Here is an 18,070-nt window from a genome sequence, read left to right on the forward strand (position 1 = left end):
GAAATTTTGATTATGTTTTGTGTCATATTTATGCAGAAATATAGAAAATTCTAAAGGGTTCACAAACTTTCAAGCGTCACTGTGTGTGTGTATATATATATATATATATATATATATATCTTATCTATCACAAGAACGATAGATATATATAATTCTGAAAGACAAATAATAAATAAATGATGCTCGATCATCTATTAACAAACGTGCGTGTTTATTTTAGCACTTCCTGTAGAAATAATACAGTTAAATAAAAAAGTAGCCTAAATAAGAAAGTTACACCCTGTCTACCGGACGCGAGTGGTGTGGCGTGACAAAATTCTAATAAAGAACTCATTATAATTAGTAATGCTGTTTACACTGGATGCGGCGCAACACGACATGACAAATCCCCGACAGTAAACTGCCTCGTCCTGTTTATGAGGTACTGACACAAAGTTCAAATGTCCTGTGTAGAGACTCAACCTGTTGAGGCGGTGTCGTGTCCGGTGTAGACACGGTTCACTGTTCCGCAGCCAAGCAAGCGGGCGCATTAACTCCTCGTCTGCACGCGCTCTCTTCTGCTTGGTGATCTTACGAAACAGGGAGTTTCTCTTCTTACTGTAGTGGATATACAAGTATATACAAACCATAAATGGGACAGCAAATGTAAGTCTGAGGAACTGAAATGGGAAGAACTTTGTGTGTCTTAAGTATTTGGATTTGATGGTAAACGTTAGACTTCACCTGTCTTGTCCTTCTCTGGTTTTGGTTCTTTTGTTGCGCCGGGCCATTTTGGACTTGTGGCTGGTTTTGCGTGCAGGGCCAACTTTAATAGATGTATTCTCAAAGGGCGTAGCAGAAATGGACACCTTACTGCCACTCTGCAACATAAAAAGAAATTAATCTGAAAATCAATAATTTCTAAAGCAACAATGCTCATCAGATTAGGGCTGCCAATGTACCTTGAGAATGAGCTCTACAACTTCTGTATGCACAAGTCCATGGACAGTCTCTCCATTAACATGTGTGATGAGATCTCCCTCTCTCAGTCCAGCCTCATGAGCAGGTCCCCCATCCTCTACGTGCTGCAAAGCAATATGTTAGAGCACTCAAAACCACAAATTGGTGCAGTCTAACTGCATCAAGAAGAATAACAGAATCTGCCATACTCACCCAAACCATGTGGTGCACAGTATAAATGTCTGTGTCTCCCATGTAAACCCTGATGGCACGCAGGGTGAAACCGTATTTCTTGCCGGCTCGGTGGATGACTATGGCGGGTTTGATACAGGAGACAGCTGGGGACAGGTCTCGGCTGGGTGAGGAGTCACGTGATGAGGGGTTAGACGAGAGAGAGTGAGGGGACATGGGACTGGCCAGAGGAGAGGCACCGTGGTGATCTGACAGACAAGAAAAAAGAAATCGTGCTGCAGTTAAAGCGTGACTTTCCTCCACATACATTTCTAAACGATAGAGACAGCCAATCCAATCAAATGACTAGTAAGACATGGTCCATATTGGTCCTGGTTAGGGCTTTGACGGTGGCAGATTTTTACCACTGCGGTGGTAATGGATCAACTACTAAACTGTATTTTCCTGCGCTCAAACCTGCCAATCTAAAGGAAACGCGGTATATGGCGTTTGAGGTGATTTGAGAATTACCATAGAATTATAGTCTAAATAAAACAATTTGCAACTGTTACTGTTATTACATTTGTATACAAAACTTAGTATTATGCTTGTTATAAAGTATGTGACGTCACGTGCACTACCGCCGGTGGCAATAGACAACCGCGGTGACGCGGTTGTCACGGTCACCGTCACAGCCCTAGTCCTGGTACAATATTTCTATCAACAAATCATAAGGATAGCGGAAGAATTAGGATTGTTAACCTATCGTCATATGTCATCCTGTTGTTTAAGAACCAACAAAAGAACAATTTTTGCATGGCAAAATCACAATGATCATTGTGACTGTTGACTTACCAGCAGGGATCATAAGTGAGAGGGTAGTCGCTGAAGCTGACTTGATAACTTTGTTAAGTGGGCGTGATGTGTGTTTCTCTGTATCTCCTGACAGCAGTCTGTGGCGAGCTCTACGAGCTGCCAAATCACTGATGGCTTTAGGAGTAGAGTTTTCAGATCCTTCAGCACTATAGCGAGAAGCTCGATCCAACACGTCACCAGAACTACCAGCTGAAATCACACAAATGAAAAATTAGCAGAGATATGACTACAGAAAATAGCAACCTATCAGAATGGCCCAATATGGTGTTATTTGAAATAATAAATCCCATTCATTTTTATGTTATTTATTTATACATCTCATTAAGTCTAGGGCCTGTCTTTTAACAATTTTCGACTAAAGCTAGAACAGATACAAGTCCCCAGAATAATTGAAGACTGACGTGTGACTGTGGATTGGCTGATCTGGCTGGAAGTGGAGCCTGGTGTGGTTGGCGATTCATCCAGCCTGAGCTCTCTCTCCACAGGGAGCTCTGGTATGGCCTGAGGCAGATCTTCCCCACGAGGGCCCCTCACAGTGGTCTTCCTGCCCCCCACACCACCATCCTCTTCACTGGAAATGGCGAATCGAGGCATTTCGATGATGGCCGAGCAGCAGCGCCGACGTACGGTCAGAGGCGGGCTGGAGTCGCTCTCGGTGTGAGATGACTCGGAAACAGAGAGTCGCTTCCTTAGGCTACAAAAGCCCAAATGTCCAGTTCATTACACCATGTTGAACAAATGGCGAATGTATTTTTCAAAAATACATGACTATGAAATCTATGATTTGTTTATCAGAATCATTTCAGGTTATTCACTCACATCTCAGGTGAGCCCACCAGCCAGCTCCGGTCTCGAGACTTTAGGCCACTGAGACTATCGATACGCTCTCCTCCCTCTTCACTAAGGGCACCGTGGTGATCTGACAGACAAGAAAAAAGAAATCGTGCTGCAGTTAAAGCGTGACTTTCCTCCACATACATTTCTAAACGATAGAGACAGCCAATCCAATCAAATGACTAGTAAGACATGGTCCATATTGGTCCTGGTTAGGGCTTTGACGGTGGCAGATTTTTACCACTGCGGTGGTAATGGATCAACTACTGTCGGTGGTGCAGTGTTGATATATATATGTATATATATATATATATATATATATAATTAAATTAATATTAATTATATATGTCCCCAGAATAATTGAAGACTGACGTGTGACTGTGGATTGGCTGATCTGGCTGGAAGTGGAGCCTGGTGTGGTTGGCGATTCATCCAGCCTGAGCTCTCTCTCCACAGGGAGCTCTGGTATGGCCTGAGGCAGATCTTCCCCACGAGGGCCCCTCACAGTGGTCTTCCTGCCCCCCACACCACCATCCTCTTCACTGGAAATGGCGAATCGAGGCATTTCGATGATGGCCGAGCAGCAGCGCCGACGTACGGTCAGAGGCGGGCTGGAGTCGCTCTCGGTGTGAGATGACTCGGAAACAGAGAGTCGCTTCCTTAGGCTACAAAAGCCCAAATGTCCAGTTCATTACACCATGTTGAACAAATGGCGAATGTATTTTTCAAAAATACATGACTATGAAATCTATGATTTGTTTATCAGAATCATTTCAGGTTATTCACTCACATCTCAGGTGAGCCCACCAGCCAGCTCCGGTCTCGAGACTTTAGGCCACTGAGACTATCGATACGCTCTCCTCCCTCTTCACTAAGACTGCGCTTAGTGGGAGGAGGGTTGCGCTTCTCCTCATGCAAGGAGAGACGCTCCATACTACTATATACCTGAAAAAGGTAGACCGACAGGTAGAGATGGAGAGGAGAAGACAGATTAAGTTAAAAAGGCAAACAGAAACAGAAGAAAAAGCAACACTGAAAAGCAGTACTTTTGCTGTTGTTAAGAGTGTTAGCATGTTACTTCACACCTTGCTGAATCGTGGTGAACAGGAGGAAAACTGACGGATCTCCAGATGGTCATCATCATTTGTGTCATCCTCTTCCTCCGAGTCCACGTGATGATACCGATCTGAGCGTGCTAGAGGGTTGAAGAAAGACATTTCAAACAGTGTTTTAGAAAATGTAAGCCCATGTGGTGTGCATCTGTATTGCAGGTAGAGAATAAAGTGTCTTGTTATAAATTTCTCTACAATCTCTGCAGCCTGAATACGTACTGTCAAAGTAGCTAGTGTCATCCTCCGACTCCAGCTGAGGAATGAACTCTGCCTTTTGCCTCAGGAGACTGTTCCAGTCCAGATCAGTAAAGAAACGGTGCTGTTTCACCTCAAATGCACTCCCTGTGAGACAGGGAGAGAGAACATCTCTTCAAATATTTCTCAAAAACAGAGATATAGGATAGCATTTAAAAAAGTATTCTTTCTGTTCAGGTTTATTCATACACTATTAATCTCAGCAGATCAGTCAAGTCACTCTTCTAAGACATAACCAGGGAGGAGATCAAGAAGAAGTCAGAGTCTGTTTAAGTAAGTTTGAGTTTGTGTGCTAGAGGACCTGTTCCCAGACGCTCCAGAGGGTTTTGCCGCAGTAGTTTGGAGATGAGATCTTGAGCATCTGGAGGCAAAGCTTCATCACCTTCTGGCCAGATTATCTCATCTATTGAACCACACATACAGAATCATATTTCTGAAAGTACTCTCAACAACAACAGAATTAGGTTCACAGAGTTTTTTGATTTCAGAGTATTTTGATATCTTAGATGACACAAGAACAGCCTGAATTTAGGAGTGTATTAAGTTTTCCCAAATTAATTAAAGACTGGTAAAGCAGATTACACTGATTAGGAAAGTAAGACTAATAACGATAAATGACTTCATATACCATACAAAAGTCAAAAGATTGGGCACTTATGTTTGTATAGTGTATGCATCATGTTTCTCATGATGAAATTTTTAAGAAAATAATATTTTTTGCATTTTCTTCCAGATACAACACTAACCACTGATGACTTGTCCAAACAGTTCCTCAGGTGTATCCCCAAAAAAGGGAGCACATCCCACGAGAAACTCATACAAGATGACTCCCATGGCCCACCAGTCCACTGGCTTTCCATAGCCCTGCCTCAGAATGACCTCAGGTGCTATGTATTCAGGAGTACCACACACCTGATGGAGAGAGAAAGAAAGAGTTTTGAGACTACACGGTTTCCTTTTAATAAATCAATAAATAACAATGCAAGAGACAAAATGTGAAGTCTCTGTACCTGTTTGTCCAGAAATTCTCGGGTGTCTTTTTCAATGTGGCCCTCATATAGATTGGTTGTTAAGCTCATTAAACCAATCTTGGACAGGCCGAAATCTGTCAGTTTGATGTGTCCCATTGAAGTAATCAGGAGACTGTTGAAAAACAGGCCATTCTTTATTCTGACATCAGTGAATATGAAAAGGCCATCCATTTATCTATAAAGCTGTCTAAACCAGTGTTTCCCAACCTTTTTTCTGCCATGGCACAGTTTTAATATGTAAAATTTTATTTTTTATAATTAAACATTGCATCATCAGAGTTGGTATTTTGGCTTTATATATGATCAGACATTTGCACTTAATTTCTGAAAATCATACTCAAATGAAGTTAACAAGGTTTTTGACAACCGAATGACGGAGATCTGTGTTTTGTCCATCATTAGAACGGCCGCATCTGAATCAGTTAATTAATCGCATTACGTTTTCATCAGTTTGCAGGTTATAAAGTTTATTGTAGCTATATGGGTGCTCTGTTTCACTTATTGTTTAACCCTTAAATGCATGAATGTTTCGTCAATCATTATTACATATTCATTTAGCGACCCAGACCTATATATCCAGCACGGATGGACCTCTAACTGCTGCAATAGCAAAAAACTCTCTTGATATTTTAAGAACAATAAAATAAAGCATATTTCGCTTCCTTTTGAAACTTAAAAGGGTTCAATTTGAGCAGATGATTTTACCATCGCTGTCATCGTCAGACACACTTCCACAGTACATTCAGCATCTGCCTCACATTCACGATCTCAACCATATTCTCAAAACCTTCGTTTTCAATGACTTCATATTCAATATTTTGATCACTGGCAGCTTATTCACCACATCCAGCATCAAATGGCAGTGACATTTATATTTTATTGCGTATAGTAATTGCTCTGCAGTAAAGCCATTCAAACCAGTTCAGTTTTTGCTGATGATATTCGTTTGTTTTATGTCTGCGGTAATATGAGTGAAACATCACGTCATCATTGTGTATCAAACAGATAGATGCACTGCACAAATTGAGTCATCAGATATGTAAATATAGTTGAGCAGGAAAAAATACTTACACATTTACATACCTCGGTAGCTGTAGCGACCCTATATACTTTTTACAAAAAATTAATCAGAAAGCAGGCATTCTTTTATATTTTACTATTTTTTCTTATATTGTTTATAATGAATAGATTGAGGAATACTAAGAAAGTTGATGTCTAACGTTAAAAAATGAAGGAGGGAGAGGGTAGAGAATAATGTCCCGGGTCGCTAAAGACCCGAGGTATGCATTTTAGGGTTAATACATTTGGCCAAAATCTCACGATATAAATAACGAACCACTATGCACAGGATATTTAAAACGTAGAAAAGTGTATTGGCTACAACTAGACGGCAAATGCTAAGACTCTTCTCTGCTCTTTAAAAACCGTGAAGGCGAGCCAGTACATATCATACAAGCAACGTGCAAACTTAATGCAAGACTTATGCCGGTGAACGCCTTTCACCATGAAAGTGAAAGTAAAATTAAAAACTGACGCCGCTTTCGGCATCTGACGACGCACTAATTAACGGCGCATATTCTCTCAGAGACGACGAGAGAAGAATCCCCTACTTAATATGCGATATATAACTGTTTTAATTTATATCCTTAATGTTTCTCTTGTAGCCTGTACATAGTGAAAACAATGAGAAGAAACGTATTTCGTGTTGAACCGGTTGTTTTTGAAAGTCAGAGCTTAAAATAAAGCTGCTCTTAAGTTTCATTGATGACTGAAGTGTTGACAATTTTATTTAGGCTATAGACCTATAATTCATTGTAGGCTATAATAGACCTGTTTTAAAACATGCGGGGCCCCCCCTGCAGTGCGTGCCCTGTGTGCCCTTCTGCTACGCCACCATCTACCCTTGCATTGTGAAGTAGACGTCCGTCTTCAAACTGTGTGTCTTGGCACTTCATTCTGAATAGAGGCGGGGTGGAGTTATGAGGTTTGACTGACAATTTGAAGACCCAATGGCGTTACGAGGTTTAGTCACAAGCTCTTTTGAATGCTTTTCATTGGTTACATATTTGTAAAACCCACAAACAGACATAACGATGACCAATAGCACTGATTTAAAATAATACTAACAAAATATAATAGAGATAAGGAAGTTTCTGATAATTTTCCATGGCACACCCGACAACCTGTCACGGCACACTAGTGTGCTGCGGCACAGTGGTTGGGAAACACTGGTCTAAACCAAAGACAACTGATCTGTTGCAGCCTAACAAGCATGTTTTATATTCTTAGAAAGTGAGATGGAATTTAAAGGATAAATAAAAACCCCATAAATCAATGAAAGAAAGTAAACTACAAACACTGTGGTTTGGTGTTACATATGCTTACTTGTCAGGTTTCAGGTCTCTGTGCACGATGCCGTAATTATGAAGGTATTCCAGTGCAAGAACAGTCTCAGCAAAGTACATGCGTGCCATGTCCACAGGCAGAGCCCCAATGTGCTTCAGCAAAGTGGCACAGTCCCCACCTTCAGACACATACACAAACACTTTCAACAACAGCATTACTCTGTGGTGTATCCTACACTGAAGTCCTCCATGAACACAGTCACCCCCCAAAAAGAGTGTTTCTTACCCTCCACATACTCCATAACCATGCAAAGATGTCTCCTTGTCTCAAAAGAGCAGAACATGCTGACAACAAAAGGGTTCTCTGCAAATGTCAGGATGTCTCTTTCCACAAAGGCCTGCTGGATCTGGTTTCGCAGGATCAGGTTCTGCTTGTTGATCTTCTTCATGGCAAATCGCTGACGGGTCTCCTTATGCCTCACCAGAAACACAGCCCTGAGTGGAGAGAGGCATGTATTACTATTGAGCTTGTAACGGCCTTCTAACTCTATGATTATTAAAGAGTGGTGGAGAACCAATTAGATAATTACAAATTTCAAAGATCTTACCGTGCGTTCACACTGCCGCCGGCGAGAGCGTCAAAATTCGCTCTGGCCGCCCTGCCAACAACGCTGTAGAAAGATTCGTGGACGCTCTGACGATCGAACGATTGGTTTTGTATTTAAAGGAGCCGCAAAGGAAACAAGCATTTTGATCTTGTGCAGACTGACCACAAGTAACGTATAAGTTAACCTCATGAAAATTTTTAAATGTAAGAAATTGATCGATGGAAAGAACTTAATTAGTTACATGTTTGCTAACGAAATAAACCAATAAAATCAATTTGTGGTGTGTTTTTGTGTTCATGGTTAAGTGCTAACTTAGTCTAATTTCAACATGCAGTTTATAGGAGACGTTTACTAGCCTTGGTCTTTAATTAACATTAACATTAATTTGTGTGCAGCCTACATTACAAACTGTCCTGGTTGTACAAATTGTAGCCTAAATGCAATTGGTCAAATCGGTGTTGTTTTGAGCAAATGAATTGCATTCGCGCTGAAAAACAAGCATTCTAGCGTGAAAATGCTTGGGAACTAATGTGGTCGGAACCAAAGTTTACAGGACTGCGTTCTTTTGAATCCTCTCAAGCAGAGGACTTCTGCATTCCGATTGGTTGCCGCCCAACCACGTCATGGCTCATTACCATAAAGTTGACCTGACTTCAACTCTCCTCGACGCCGGCTCACATTGAACATGAATGACTACCGGCCACTTTGACGCTCTCACCGGCGGTGGTGTGAACACACGGTTAGGCATTTTTAGTCATTGCTGCAGTAGTGAAATCCTACTGTCTTACCCATAGGCTCCATTACTGATGAGTTTAATGGTCTCGAAGTCTTCCTCACGTGGAGTTTTAGTTTTGGGTTGAGGCTGAGGCTGGAGTGGTTGTACGGTGGCTCCTCGACTCTGCATATAAACACAAGCACTTGGTCTTAGTGGAATGCTATTATATAGAATCAATAGAGTCATTGAAGACTTCAATTTTATTGAAGACTCAATTCTATTACTCACGTCTGTGGAATCTGTCTCTGTCTCTGGCGTTTCAGGGTTACCACTGTCATAGCTGCTCAGCTGGGCCATTTCTAGAGAGCATAAATGTCATTGTAGTTCCAGATTTAATACAACAAACCTAATAACAGAGTTGCTTCATACAATCCCCAAAAGCTTTTGGACACTTATGCCACACCTAAAAATGTGTCAATGCATTAGATAACAAAATATCAAACCAAGTAGCATTTGTTTCTGCAGATGCCACACTGTCTGATTTTTATTTTTTTTGTATCTCATACAATTTTTAAGTGTATCCTAGTGTTCAAATGCTTTTGAGGCCACTGTAAGTAGCATTCTTACCCTCAAGGGGGTCCCTGGTGAGGCCCAGCTGGCTGATGATGTATTGAGGGATGTCAGACTTGATGCCCTGACCTTCTTTAGCATGACCTTCAGCAGCCTCTAACAGGTGGTAGAACTCTTCTGGATCAAACTCCTACAACACACATAGGGAGAATTAGGTTCACATGATATGAATATTAAAATCTGACATCAACTCAGTCCCACTCAATCCCCAATCATTTAATTTATTCTAGAGATGTTACTCTATAATTAATGAAGGTATTGGAAAATACATTTTTGTACATTTCTGATGCTGTCTGGAATAGACAGGGTTCCCACGGGTCATGGAATTTCTGGAATATCATGGAATTTTAAAAGGTCTATTCCAGACATTGAAAGTCAGGGAATTTTATTTATTTATTTTTTGTTCAAGTCATGAAATATAAGGAATTTGTGTTTGTTGCTTTAAATTTTAGTTTTCAATTTCCATTTATCAAAATGTATTTTTTAATTGCGTTTTTTCACACGTTTTGCCTATTGTTATGCTTAGGCTATTTTTCAGCGCCATTTTATTCCCTTCCCGTTTGTCAACTGCCCATCACTTAAGTCAAATGCAGTCACAAGGCTGTCTGTACCTGTTAACTAAGGCAAACATGCCAGGAAAATGTAAATTTCAAGAGCTTTGGTTACAAAATGACCATTTCAAAAACTGGGTGTTAAAAGCAGATGACATAAAAGCAACAGTAAAGTTGGTAAAACTACTATCGAGCTATCAAATATGGGAGAGGGAAAACAACAGCGGCCTTTTTTCTGTTCATTATAGGTAATGGAAATTCAACTTTAGTCAGGGAATTTGACTTTGAGTGGGACTTTGATTTGGCTTAGAGTGGGAACCCTGAATAGATCAAACATCAAATATTTCAGAACTAAATTGTCAAATTATGATAAACTTATTACTTGTTTCTTAAATCCTGATTCCAGACAAATATTCATAATCATTATATTCATAGGACTTCATCAACATTTTGTAACAGGCTAAATGGCCTTCTTATTCAGGGTCAATCACACAAAAAGTTAAAGTAATTCTTCCTATACAGTATTTCAACAAAATATCATTTAAAAATTAATGAATAGAAATAAAGTAAGAGCCAAACAAACAAACAAACAAATGGCCCAGCAAGGGCCAATATTCCTGTCATTAATTTAATTAACAGTTTAGAATATTTTGTGTGCTTATTGAGGCAGGTTTGTGTCCAGGTGCCACACTGAGGTATTTGTGATGCATTGTGCACACATGAAGCAGAATAGTTTAACAGCTCATTGCTCTCTCAGGTGCTGGTCCTCCATCAGTGCTGAGCTGTACTTAGTATGTTGTCATACTACTGAATGCACCAGATTACTCAAAATACACATGTAGCCACAGACATGGAGCCCTGCTGCTTCTTGTGGTAGTCAGCTTTTGTGTTTACATGTGTTTCCATAATGTCTGGCGTGATTTATTTTTTTAACAATACAGCAAATCTGACAAATCACTGCGCATTTTGAAGCTTTACAATGTGGCCTTGATTCAACATGCACATTTCCTCAAGGCAAATCTAGCATTTTAATTATACGGTACTAAGCATGTGCTTCATTAACTATGGTAAGGCAGTTTTCTCTGAAGCCTCAGTACAAATAATGTCCAGATTAGATTCCTTTAAATTATCAGTGCTTACCAAACACTCCAGCAGACGGGCGGGTCGGGCGATGATTATCATCAGCTTTTTAACCAGCTGGGTGACAAATGTCACCTCCCCACTTTCTGAACGCTCATGAGCCTAGCAACAAACAGAAAAAAAACAACAGATTTGAAATAGCATACTAACATACTAATTACAGTATTCAGTGTGTACTTTTATGAATTGAACTACATTTTTAAAAATGAGCGATACATATTAGATATGAATTAGAGCACACTGGGTGGATTATTATATCCTACAATGTAATGCTTTTAAGTTGACTTTCCGCGTTCACAGTGACGAATGAGTTGGAAGCAATATCATTGGAGATTTTTGACACTCAAAGCACTACAATAAGAGATAGTTGAATGAGGTGTACAAAGAGAGTACATAAAAAGGAAGAGTGTAAAGCAGCAGAAAGGAGAGAGTTCATCAATAGGATAGAGAAGAGCCGTTCAGAGTAGATGGTTAAACAGCCGGCTGACAGTAACAGAGCCATCTCTGACAGACAGCACTGCCACCTCAGGGGATGTCTAATCAGCTTCTGAATTATTTATACAGGTAATGAAACCGCCAGTGAATCACACACATTCAGTATAATAAAAGGTCTCTGCACTGAGTAAATACACTATAGACAGACAGAAGTAACAGCAGTGAGAGATACAGGATGAGGGAGGGATCTGGTTTAGCATACCTTAAACTAGATGAAATTAGATACTCTATACTAAGTTATACATAAGGTCAATAAGGTCAAGCATACATAAGGTCAATAGAGGATTTTCAGGATTGCTCTAGGGCCAAACCTCATGGTGACAGCCAGGTCACTTAAGTGACCCGGCCTTGAGATTGGCTCCTGTGGTTTTTAATGATGCAACCATGGGAGACTGAATGATACAGACTGGTCATTTAAAAATGTAAAACTAGTCTGGCCTTAAGACAAATGTCCAGTTTAATAAATAAAGTCTATAAACAAGGACAAAGACCTTATAGAAAGAGAAACCAAAAGAAAAAAAGAGAAGATGAATGGAACTGTTACTATAACATAATACGAAATAGAGATGCATGATATACCTGTACCATATCAGTTATAAGCCAATATTAATGATTTTGTGTTAATTTATTGCTATTGGACCATATTAAATATATATTGGCAGTCATTTAATTGTGCATATTTTTTTTCCAATATAAAATAGTGTAGAACTATAATCAATGTCATGTTATCAAAATTAGTAATATATTGTTGGTATCACCCAGAACGTTAATAACTAAATTCTGTGTTTTAAGTATAGTCATATACTATATTTAAAAATCTTTAACAATTCACAATTTAAAGTAAACAAGCATATTCTAGCCACAGTCCATGTTTTGAGTGTTAAATTGTCATACCACTGATGTGTCCACAATTCTACAACATAAAACAGCAGCTATCAGACTATGACCTTGACTCAATGCAACTCTGCAAAGTAAAAACAATCAGGAACTCAACTGTTAGATCCACATGGTTTCTGAGCGTGCTCTGCTCCCAGCGCTCTAAAATCTGCTGAAGAACCTCCTCTTCCTCCAGCCGCCTCTGCCACGAAACGCAGGACATCCTCTCAGCGAGCGAGGAAGCGTTAAATGGAGAAGTCGGGAATGCTTTTCTGAGCGCACCTGCTGAAGATGCGGTTTAGACAAGTGTTAGATCCACATGGTTTCTGACCGCGCTCTGCTCCCAGCGCTCTAAAATCTGCTGAAGAACCTCCTCTTCCTCCAGCCGCCTCTGCCACGAAACGCAGGACATCCTCTCAGCGAGCGAGGAAGCGTTAAATGGAGAAGTCGGGAATGCTTTTCTGAGCGCACCTGCTGAAGATGCGGTTTAGACCGCGATCCCCGTCTGGCCCACCTGTCACCATCGGCTCCCAAACTAAATCAGCCAATTAGCACGGGCTGGATGATGTCATCCCTACTCGCCTGAATGCCAAGTACGGCTGCGGTGATGCCATGGCGACTGCATGAGATCACGATGTGCACATTTTCGATTCTGGCAGGCAACAGCTACGGGATGGTTATGGACAACCAACCGAAAGAGGGGAAAACCCGACCTGATCCCTCCCTTCCATTCTCACTCCCTCCCTTTCTCTCTCTCCCGCCCCGCACCCTCCTCTTGGGTGCCTGGGATACTCATCCGTCACCAGTGGTGGTTACTGGAGTGTGAAATTAAAATCAGGAAGGTGCTGCACTCCCCCCATTCCAACCCTACACAACAAACACACACTCTGGTACATTCCTACACACACATGATTTGTGGATTTGGAATGGGACCTCTGGGAGTCATAAAGCTGCCCCTGTGGCACTGTGACTGAGCTAATCAAGACATCAGCGACCTGTATCCTGACTAATGCAGATGTGACAGGTGACCACAGACCCAATAGAAGAAAGAACGATCATCAGGGAACCAAATTCACATGAGATAGAGCTGTTTATGACAGTCCAGCTGTCTAGAGATGACCTCTGCCCTGATGTGATGACATCACCACTTTGGCAGACATGGATTTATGTTTAGGGATCCACAAGAAAGACCTTGCATGACAAGGAGTCAATGCCCTTGCTGACAACTTCTTACATACTCTCCACATCTTTGCATACTCACATCTTGGTGTAGCTTCTCCAGGTTCTCCTGTAGTTCATAGAAGTAGCGTGAGGTGATGAGACCCTCACGGGATTTGTCCAGGCAGTCCCGAGCCAATTCTATGACCTGGTGGTGGATGAAGCTCAGGACCCCGTCAGCTAAAGGCATGACTTTGTCAGGAGCTGAGGAGGATATGAAATCAGCCAGCCTTTCCTCCATCTGAGCAGTAGCCTGTGGGACAGAATGGTCCTGGTAAGGGCTAGGTTGAAACAAAGGCCAAGCCATGGAGAAACAGAGACATCCAGCCACCCACAATTTGTTACTGCACATTTAAAAAAAAAACACTTTATTGTTAGTTTCATTTATTTATTTATTTTTGTTGTTCTTGCACCAAAACAGCATACTTCTGTGTTTATAAAGACCACTCACCCACTTTTGTTACAAATAAAATTAAAGAAAATAAGTCTATTTTTTAAATATTATGCTTATAGGCCTAATAGGAAAAAAGTGTGTATTATTTTTTTTTTTACAGATATCAAGCAACAGACAGTGATTTATTTATTATTTCTTTTATTTATTGTCTGTATACATTAATGCTAATTAGTGTCTTGCTGTTTTTATTTATTTTAATTAATGTTAAACACTGTTTATTTATTAATTAATATGTATATTACATATTTAATATGTATATTAATTCATTAATATGACTTTTTTCTCTTTCTCCTCTGCCGCTATGTGTATCAATGCTCTGGCAATGCAACGTGAAAAAAGAGGCACTGTCTCATTGTGTGAAAATTATACAATCCAATATTCTTTTGTTGTGCAAGTTCATCAGTTTTAGACCTCACCTTAGGGAAACGCTCCTTGTAGACATGGTTCATCATGACGATCTCATGGTCAAATGAAATGGGTGAGCGTCCAGGGCTGAAGAAGAGAATACAGAAACAAAAATAAGTGGAGAAAGAAATCAAAAAATGGGACTTGGCCGTTTTTCTTTTTTTAAACTAATTTATTTTCAACACTAATGTCCCTCTGCCTTCTTGCAGATGTTGTTTGGTGGCCTATACCTGTAATCTAACGTGGATGATAGACTGGAGCACCTGTATTTTCTGACATATCCAACCTCATTCATGTCAAAGTAGCATCTTCAATCAGAGACGCTCCACAGGGAATACTGAGACGCACAGCTTGTGTAGATAAGCGAGTATGTGTGCGTTTCAGTCAGGGTCACCGATTACAGATGCAGCTGGGATCGCATGAGTCACTCCTGTTAGTAAAGGTAAGCTGGTCATGTGACCTCGAGGATGAGGTAATGCTATACAGTAAGTCATCAATCGAAGACTTGCGCTCCATATTAGACCTCCTGATTGAATGAAAACATACTAACCATAGCACATCTGATCAACCTCCAGGGTGCTGTTGAGAAATGTGCCAACACACACTTACACACTAAATTGGCTCATCTACAGGCATGTCAGTAACAATAAGCGATGGGGAGAAATATTCTAGTCAAATCTTCAACTTACTTGAGAGCCATTTCAATCAAAAATTACGATCCGACCATGGCTGCGGTAAAGGTTAACTCTGACAGAGATTGATTCGTAGCCGAAGGGAGCTGCATTAACAATCACACTGAGAATATTTCTCCTGCTGAGTGAAGGTAGAGAGAAAAGACAAGGGAAAATAAAAAAATAAAAAAACAATGCCTTAGAGCAATCAACTTTTGATCCAACTACTTTTATTAAATAAGGAATTTAGTGTGTGCAAAGAATCAATGTGAACCTCCTGCGGCACAATAACATTCTGCATTTAGACAGATGATAATTAGTGAATGTAATTATTTTTCTCTGATGGACGCAGAAATGTCCTTGCAGCCCCAAAAATCATCATGTTTTTGAGAAATGACCTTGTAAAAAGATTCTCATTATAATTTTAAGCCAAATGGATTTAATTGAAGTAGATGTTCTGTTCAGGATCATACCGTAAATAACAGAGGGAAGGACAGCTATTCATGTGATTTGTTATGGGACAAAACCATAAAGACTGCTCACTTATCTTAGAAAGTATAAAAAGAGAAATAGAGGAATAAAAGGAGAGGAATATATTTGAACACATTCCCAACTCTAAGTATGAAGCTTTGACATACCTACACAATCTGATGATTGTGACTTTGTACTCACAATTCTGTCTTTTTTTTCTCAGAATTGCAGGATACAAACTCGCAATTCTGACATTTTTTTCTCAGAATTGAGAGTTATAACCTGGCAGTTGCAAGTTATAAAGTCAGTATTGCATGATATAAACTCAATTTTTTGTGTGAAAAAAACTCAGAATTGCAAGTTTATATCTCGCAAATGCGAGTTAAGTCAGAATTGTGAGATAAAAACTCACAATTCTGAGAACATAAGGGTCTTTTTTCCCCCTCAGACTTGGACGTCATAACTCACAATTTTGAGTTTATATCTCCCAATTCTGAGAAAAAAAGTCAGAATTGCATGAAACAAACTCGCATTTGCGAGAAAAAGGTTCATAACACAATTTTGAGTTTATATCATGTAGTTCTGAGAAACAAGTCAGAATTGCAAGTTTGTATTATGCAATTCTGAGAAAAAAAGTCAAAATTGAGAGCTAAAAAGTCTCAATTACCTTTTTTAAATTGTTTATTCAGTGGTGGAAATGGGCTTTCATAGATAGCTGTGTTCTTACATTTCCAAGGAATTTTGACTTTTTTGTGTCCAAATATGCCCATGTCCTAATATACTGTAAACAATAAGCAGTCTATAAAATGTCAAATGTAATATGTTTGAACATTCAGCATTCCTAAAACCGGAAGCAGACAACATCCAATTTTTCATTTAAATTTTTGAAAGGAGTATGCTACAACCACCAAGGCTGCATATTTTTGATCAATAACAAAAAAAAAAAAAAAAAACCATTGTGAAATTTTACAATAATTTATTTAAAAGCGTTTATTTAAAATATAAATCTTCTGTTGCACAGTAGTGCATTATGTCTGTATTCTATTCATACAAATACATACAGAACATACTTTATTTTTTTTATCAAATAAAGTATTTGTAAAGTATTTTGTCACAGGAAACGGCCTGGTATTTTGCCACTTACATCATCATGTTTAGGATATAATAAATAATGAATAGAGGGAATAAAGACTGTAACCTCCAAAAGCACCCACAACATCATAGTGTTGAGAGAGTTGAGTGTTGAGATAGATACTATCACATGGAACAAAAGGCAAACAAAGGAAGGGACTGCCAGAGAGAGAGAAAGAGGAGGGGAAGAGAGTGTGTAAAATGTGTCACAGTTGAGCACAGAAATGACCTCTAAATCCCTCAGAGGAGCTGGAAACCAGGGAAATCAGCTAGTTAATTGGCCGTGACAGAGTGGTCTGCACTAACACAAACACACAATTGGATGACATCACCAACAAAGCCACATACACCATCATAGTCATTTTATATTATGTGAAAGTGTAATCAAAATTAATGTTAATTTCAAGAAGAAAAAAAAGCCAGTAGAAATGAATTCTGTCACTGAGGTATTTATTAAAATAATATTCTAATCTCCAGCTACTGCTACAAAATCACTTGACATATGGATGATGGATGGTGACCACTGTACGTTGAGCTCATTACTCCTCGAGTGTGTTTGAGTGAGTTAAAAGATGTAAAGAATAAGAATGATGGAGAACCGTGTATGACCACGGCATGAAGAAGCGTCCCTGTCAATTCTCTCTGCACGTCTGCTGTCCGGGGCATGAAATTAGCATAATATTGCTCCATTTCCTCATCTCTAATTAACCAGTTCTAGCTTTGACTGCAAATCCCCTCTACCTCCCCCTCTGTCCAGTCGTTTCATCCTTCTCTCCCTTCTTTCAACAGTAGAAATGGATAATCCTGGGAAGCTGTAATCTGCAAGATGTGGCAACAGCAAACCTCTCTACCTCATCCAATATTTATGGATATAATTCTGGAGTTCTGAACCCCTGCTGAGTGTGTCTAGATACTAAAAGAGGCAAGGCCAGTGTTTTCTGAATAAGTCATCTTAACTGAAAAAGAAAAAGAGCCAGAGGGGAAAGAAAGAGAGGAAGAGAGATGTGTTTACAGATAAGAAGCTCATGAAGGAGGTCTCTTTTAGAGCGTTGAGAAAGAAATTATTTAGTCTGTCAAGTCCTGGGCAGAAGTGTGAGGGACTACTAGAGTAATCATACAACTCTTCTGCAGAGAAAGAGAGT

The 18,070-nt window shown here is 39.8% G+C and overlaps 1 protein-coding gene across 1 annotated transcript in view; it reads right to left on the reverse strand.

The window, feature by feature from the left end:
* The window catches only part of LOC107675942 (microtubule-associated serine/threonine-protein kinase 2-like), a 45,443-nt gene that overhangs the window by 5,979 nt on the left and 21,394 nt on the right, over window positions 1-18,070 (reverse strand). Inside the window, exons 7-26 of the mRNA XM_016470438.1 lie at window positions 14,667-14,742; window positions 13,840-14,049; window positions 11,208-11,309; window positions 9,514-9,646; window positions 9,175-9,245; window positions 8,960-9,069; window positions 7,850-8,058; window positions 7,604-7,742; window positions 5,198-5,330; window positions 4,934-5,099; window positions 4,489-4,590; window positions 4,152-4,274; window positions 3,906-4,015; window positions 3,611-3,765; window positions 3,193-3,485; window positions 1,966-2,175; window positions 1,153-1,379; window positions 942-1,064; window positions 724-860; window positions 517-597 (exon numbers count right to left, since the gene is read on the reverse strand). Of these exons, the coding sequence (XP_016325924.1) occupies window positions 517-597; window positions 724-860; window positions 942-1,064; window positions 1,153-1,379; window positions 1,966-2,175; window positions 3,193-3,485; window positions 3,611-3,765; window positions 3,906-4,015; window positions 4,152-4,274; window positions 4,489-4,590; window positions 4,934-5,099; window positions 5,198-5,330; window positions 7,604-7,742; window positions 7,850-8,058; window positions 8,960-9,069; window positions 9,175-9,245; window positions 9,514-9,646; window positions 11,208-11,309; window positions 13,840-14,049; window positions 14,667-14,742 (2,910 nt within the window). The remainder of the gene's footprint in view (window positions 1-516; window positions 598-723; window positions 861-941; window positions 1,065-1,152; window positions 1,380-1,965; window positions 2,176-3,192; window positions 3,486-3,610; window positions 3,766-3,905; window positions 4,016-4,151; window positions 4,275-4,488; window positions 4,591-4,933; window positions 5,100-5,197; window positions 5,331-7,603; window positions 7,743-7,849; window positions 8,059-8,959; window positions 9,070-9,174; window positions 9,246-9,513; window positions 9,647-11,207; window positions 11,310-13,839; window positions 14,050-14,666; window positions 14,743-18,070) is intronic.

Source organism: Sinocyclocheilus anshuiensis, unplaced genomic scaffold (genome assembly GCF_001515605.1).
Source record: "Sinocyclocheilus anshuiensis isolate Anshui unplaced genomic scaffold, SAMN03320099.WGS_v1.1 scaffold2482, whole genome shotgun sequence".
Taxonomy (NCBI): Eukaryota; Metazoa; Chordata; class Actinopteri; order Cypriniformes; family Cyprinidae; genus Sinocyclocheilus; species Sinocyclocheilus anshuiensis.